Raw genomic sequence first — 6000 nt, 5'->3', positions numbered from 1 at the left:
GAGGAGAGGAGAGGAGAGGAGAGGAGAGGAGAGGAGAGGAGAGGAGACCAAGAGTAGGAAATACTATATAAATCACCAGACACAAGTAAGGATTGCTCCATTTGAGTACCAGTTGCCATTTAATATCTGTGACCTTGGCCATGATATTTAATATTTTGCAATCTACTTCATACCTGTCTTTCATTACATGAAAGACAGGTATGAAGTAGAGTCTGTTTGAATGAGTATAAATGAGTCTGTTTGGTTAGTGTACCTTTAGCCCAGAGTTAAATTTATTCATCCTAAGTTTATATGTGGCAATCTCTTTGTAAACACCATGCTGCTGTAGAAATTCTGGATGGAAGCATAGTTTTCTGTCTAAGAAGATAAAACAAGGTGAGAATAACTGAGGCAGAAACCTTTTGGTGGAGAGGAGGGAAATTGGTCCTCTGTGGAATGGAAACATGACCAAAAAATCCAACCAAACAGCCGCAGCAACAGCAGCAGCAGTAGTAGTAGTAGCAGCAGCAGCAGCAGCAGCAGCAGCAATAACAGCAGCAAATAGCCAAACACCAAATCTGAAAGCCATGGTATAGGTAATGCATGTAGAAACTGGTAGCTGTATATTTATAATATCTGCATCTCCTCTTAAAACCAGTTCTTTATAACCATGCAGACTGATGCTGAGCCAGGAATTTACTGCTTTAAGCCACTATAAACATTGTATTAATGGCAACAATGCCTACTAATGGCCACTTGGGAGTGTAGGCTGTGCAATTTGAGGCCAGAGACAATAATTCCTGTTCTCTATACATGGTAGGGTACACACTATCATTTGATACAGAGTAAAGTCTCTTAATAATTTTTATTATAGGTGAGCAAATCCACATATCAACAGATTTTTTTCAAATTTTCTAATCTTGCTTTCTTCTCAGACGCATGGTTATTGTCCACCTGGAAAGGTCCCAAAGTACTAGCCAGAAATCTGCCACTACCACCCCTTCGGCTGTTCCTGTCATCATATTTAATTGTGTTTTCTCAACTTGAAGCCAAACTCATATGCAATATATTTAAACAGTTAAAACAGCACAGCACTCTACTGTATTCACAGACATTTTTCAACACAATTCTTGGGAATTCGTCTGAGTAAATAAGGTAAAGAGAGAGAAGCAACATGAATCTGTCCCACTGACATGGCAAACAATATCAAATGGCAAACTGGAGCTCTGCCATAGAGGAAGGAACAGAGCATGCCTTCCATGCACGCTCCAGAAATGCAATCACTGCCTGGGTTCCATGCTCTGGGTTTACTGTCAAGTGAGAGAGAATGAAGGTAAGGTTGGAGTAGTAAGGAGCAGGCACAAGAACCTTTATTACTTCAAAAGATCAGTGTACAACCATAGTGCTGCCTCTTCAAAAGCACTGACGGGAAATATGTAGAACTGATCGATGTCCTAGGTTTCTGAACCTCCAAGAGGTTTTTATTTTCTTTAATGGCAAACTTGCTAAGTGGAGACAAGTATATCACCAATACACATTCAGGATCTCTTTTGTAAGATTTTATATACTTCTGTTTTTTCGAATTCCTCAGAAAGTAAATCACTCATAATTCATCTGCAAAGGCTAGACTAGATACTGTTGGCAACTAACTCCACGATAGAGGTTTTTTTTTAATTTTTTATTAGATATTTTCTTCATTTACATTTCAAATGCTATCCCAAAGGTCCCCTATACCCTTCCCCCACCCTGCTCCCCTACCCACCCACTCCTACTTCTTGGCCCTGACGTTCTCCTGTACTGGGCATATAAAGCTTGCAAGACCAAGGGGCTCTCTTCCCAATGATGGCCGAGTAGGCCATCTTCTGCTACATATGCAGCTAGAGACACGAGCTCTGGGGGTACTGGTTAGTTCATATTGTTGTTCCACCTATAGGGTTGCAGACCCCTTCAGCTGCTTGGGTACTTTCTCTAGTTCCTCCATTGGGGGTCCTGTGTTCCATCCAATAGGTGACTGTGAGCATCCACTTCTGTATTTGACAGGCACTGGCATAGCCTCACAGAAGACCCTCATATCAGGGTCCTTTCAGCAAAATCTTGCTGGCATGTGCAATAGTGTCTGCATTTGGGGTTTAGTGTCATTTAACAGACACAGACTCTTTCACTCAAGTGTCAAAAGACTTATGAACCAGTGAGTAAATAGTAGGGTTTGTTGCTGACAGGGCAATGGCCAATTAATTAAAAGTAAAGGCAAGCTTCCTGTTCTTTTAATCTGAGCCAAATTCACATAATAAAAATAATAAAAGTAAAGTAGACATTTTGAGCAGAAAGGTTATAACAAAACTGATTGCTATCCAAATTTTGAAAGTGTGGAAGATACATATACATCGACATCTTTTTTTTTTTTTTACTTGATATTTAACAGAGAACATTTCATATACCCACATGATCATTTATATAGAATCACATTTAGGGACATCCCACCCTGTGCTCACCTGTCAGAAGCCAACTTTTTCCTGTCTATTCCTAGTCCCCATTTATTATTTTAGCCAGTGCTGCCTAGAGCCCACTATGTGCTGGGACTGTCCCCGGCATTGCTGCTAGTGTTGAAACAATGCAGCTGTGGTGCTAATATTATAGAGATTATACTTTATTGTAGAGCATAAGATTAAAATAATATAAATAAAAATTTAGATTTCAGATTATAATGAGTTAAAACACCACGGAGAACAGAATGTAGGGTGACACATAGGGTCTTTTAAAGTAGGTGATAAGGAAAGAATAATCCCTGTCAGAAGGTAATATTTGCCTGAGATGGCACGGTGGCATTCTTGTCAACTGCTGAGGAACCTTCCTATAGCAAATAATAGAGAGAGAGCATCCCAGGTACCTGAGGAAGGCAACCTATGGAGTATTGTGGATTAGAGAGAGCTCCTCCCATGTGAGGCTACTGATGGAGCACAGGGCACATCCCTGACAAGTCTTATTCTGCCTTTGGAATTAGCAATAGAACCAGCTTATGCAATCAAAGCCAAAAGCTGGCACCCATATTTCTCTTGTATACTGTCAAACTGCCTCCTAAGTATTCAACGTGGACTCCTTATCTCATGAATGTCCCCTTGGTTTTTTATGGTTTTCTCCTTGGTTGTCTCCTAAACCATGTGCCCTATTTCCTGGTAGCTGTGTTGCTTAGCCTGGCCTGGAACTACCATAAAATTGGTTTGGGGGCTACAACTATTTAATTATTTCTGTATGTATATATTTATTTAATTTAGAAGCAAATTAAAAATAGGGCCTCGTACATGACAAGAGTAGTCACCATCTCCCCAGTGTTCTTACCTGACTGAACTGTCTCTAGACACCTTTCTGTATCCTGACTTACAAATATTTTAACACTCTTGGCATGTCAACTCCATGAAGTAGTTATATAATTTCATTTTATCTCTATGGAAACCCATAGACAAAATGAGCTCCTGGGAGCCTAGGAGTCCTGCTTTCCCATGCTTGTCTGTTATGGTCACAAAGGCATCTTAGAAAGGAATCATGTGAGTGCTGTGTTTCTAAACCTTGTTTATATTTGTATATTGAATTCAGTTTGCTCCATAGCATTATGTCTGTAGACAACATTCAGAGTCTCATTTATGCCCATAAGGCACAATCAGTACAATATTATTACCAAGAAAAGGAACAGAAAAAGAATAAGTTGTCTGTGAAGTTGGTGATTAGCAAAGAACAGAGTCTGTACAGCCGAGTTGCTCTGTACCCTTCCCTTTGGCATTGCCTAGCACTAAGACTGCACCAAAAGCAAGCAGGATCACCATGTCGACACTGGGCCGTGAGCAGAACCTGAGTTCCAAGGTTCATTGTTGTGCAGTCTCATTTTCAACGACATACCTTTCAGAGAATCAACACTATTGAAAAACTCAAAACACTTTTTAAAAGTCAGCATTTTCAGATAGGTCAAAAGAGAGTGCTTCAGAGTTTTAGGGAAAAAAATAACAGAAACCAATTCCTTACTACCTCAGTATCAATCCAAACTCATAAATAAGATTAAAATAACTCAAGTGACTGCTGACACTATTCTAGGAGTCTCTCAGCATCGTAGTGTGAATCAATTAGGCTCACTGCTGCTGTGATGTCTCATAGTTTTCAGTAGAATGCTTTTCATATCGTTCTTTAAAAATCCAAGGTTCTCGCTAACACGAGAGTCTAGCTGCTTTTATTAAAGATTCTTAAGTCTCTTTCAAGGGAACTGTTCTGACCTGTTATTCCAGAGTAAATTTGTAGGGTTTTCCCTCCTATTCCCTCTTGTACATATCTCATGGAAGTAGACTTTAAGATCCAGTTATGTAACTAATATATATTATTAAACAATATACTTATTAAACACAGATAACAATACAACATTTGGGCTAAAACAGAAATTCCCTAGACTTGGATACAGTTTGAAGGGTGTTCTGATCCTAGAGTACCATTTAGTTGATTAGAAGCAGAAATTCCTAACTAAGGAAAAATTAGGAAATTATAATGGTCAATGTGCATAAACTCAAAACTTTTCAAATAGCACTAGGAAAAAAAGCTTATCTTTGCAAGTGTATTTCCAAATAAAAATGTAATATTGTGTACACACCATCTAATTTGGTTCAAGAGGGCAACTGGCATTCTTTCAGCAACCCATTTCTCATTTCCATGTAACCTGGAAAAAGGACCAGAGTACTTCCTCCAAACACTAGCAGTGAAAGGCATCAGGCTATGTGCTGGGGGAAAGGCTATGTCATTCAAGAGGAAGCTAGTCATTTCTGCAACTTTGTCCTAATAGGTGAGTAAACTTAATTTACAGGCAAAATATTAGAATATTATTGTGGCCATATATCTGAGGTATAACTTTTACTTGTAATAAATACATTGGCAATTTTTTGTTGTTTTTCTTCTTTGTTTGTTTGTTTTTTATGAATCCTCATTTGGAAACTTCTTCAATCTCCCTTAGATGTTCCCTTACACATACTAAGATTTCTGAAGGATCATACACTTCTATGTTCTTGTCATTATTTTTTTAAGGAAATGATATTCAATATTTTTGCAACATACAGAGACATATCACAAAGGTTAAACAGAAAATGATTCTCATACTTAGCTATAAGCCTAAAGTTGACATATGAACAATAAAAGTGTGTGTATGTGTATAATTGTTTAAAACCACAGGCAAGCAAAGGCACAGTAAGATAGTGCCAAAGTAAAACCCCCATCTTGACTGTCTTGTGTCCATTTGCCCTGACTAAACTAGCTGATTTGCTCTGCCATTTTGCAGGCATTTATGAAATTTCTGTAAGCAATGAAATACTTTGATAATGACATTCTGGTCAGTAATTTTTGTGTGTACAATAGTGAACTACTCAATATACAAAGTCAAAAATATTTAAAATTAACACAGAATCAACTAATTTTGCAACTATTCATGATGGGACACAGAATTTGGAAGATGTACCTATAACCTTAGTCATGTCCTTTAAGATGAGCGACTCGAGAAACAAGACAGGAGATAACCATGCCAACAAAATGCTTTCACTTCTCTCAAAACTGACATTCATCCTACATCCCTGCCCCAGAGCTCAGTCTTATCACCTGTTTTTGAGTAGTGCACCGAAGGTCATCTTATCCAGTCCTAGGTAATTTGGCAGCAAGTTTGACCAGTCGCAGCACTGTGTCACTGTGGCCACCTATTCATAAATGGGAAGACACTATTGTTAGTTATTCATCAGAATTAATATGATCAGTAAATTAAAGCCCCAGCTGTGATACACTAACTAGGAAGGAGGGGGCTCAGACAAGGACTTTGACAGATAGCATCAATCATGTCCACAGAAGGAGGTGTTTATTCCAATAAGACAGCAATTAATTTGTAAATCCATTTGGGGATACAGTCATTATTTTTAAAAAAATATAAATCAATTTCTTGATTCATTATTTTTCCAAGTGTTAACAGCATTTGCCCCACGAGTTTTGTTGGGAGGGTGACTCTGAGAA

At 38.4% G+C, this 6000-nt stretch overlaps 1 protein-coding gene across 6 annotated transcripts in view; it reads right to left on the bottom strand.

Moving 5' to 3' along the window:
* The window catches only part of Kiaa0825 (KIAA0825 ortholog), a 422676-nt gene that overhangs the window by 217671 nt on the left and 199005 nt on the right, over positions 1-6000 (bottom strand). For all 6 annotated transcript variants that reach the window (XM_021180151.2, XM_029468200.1, XM_029468196.1 and 3 more), the window contains one exon: positions 5599-5693. In XM_021180151.2, the coding sequence (XP_021035810.2) occupies positions 5599-5693 (95 nt within the window). The remainder of the gene's footprint in view (positions 1-5598; positions 5694-6000) is intronic.

Source organism: Mus caroli, chromosome 13 (genome assembly GCF_900094665.2).
Source record: "Mus caroli chromosome 13, CAROLI_EIJ_v1.1, whole genome shotgun sequence".
Classification (NCBI taxonomy): Eukaryota; Metazoa; Chordata; class Mammalia; order Rodentia; family Muridae; genus Mus; species Mus caroli.
The sequence above is the reverse complement of the archived record's forward strand: the minus strand, read 5'-3'. Positions and strand labels throughout refer to the sequence as shown.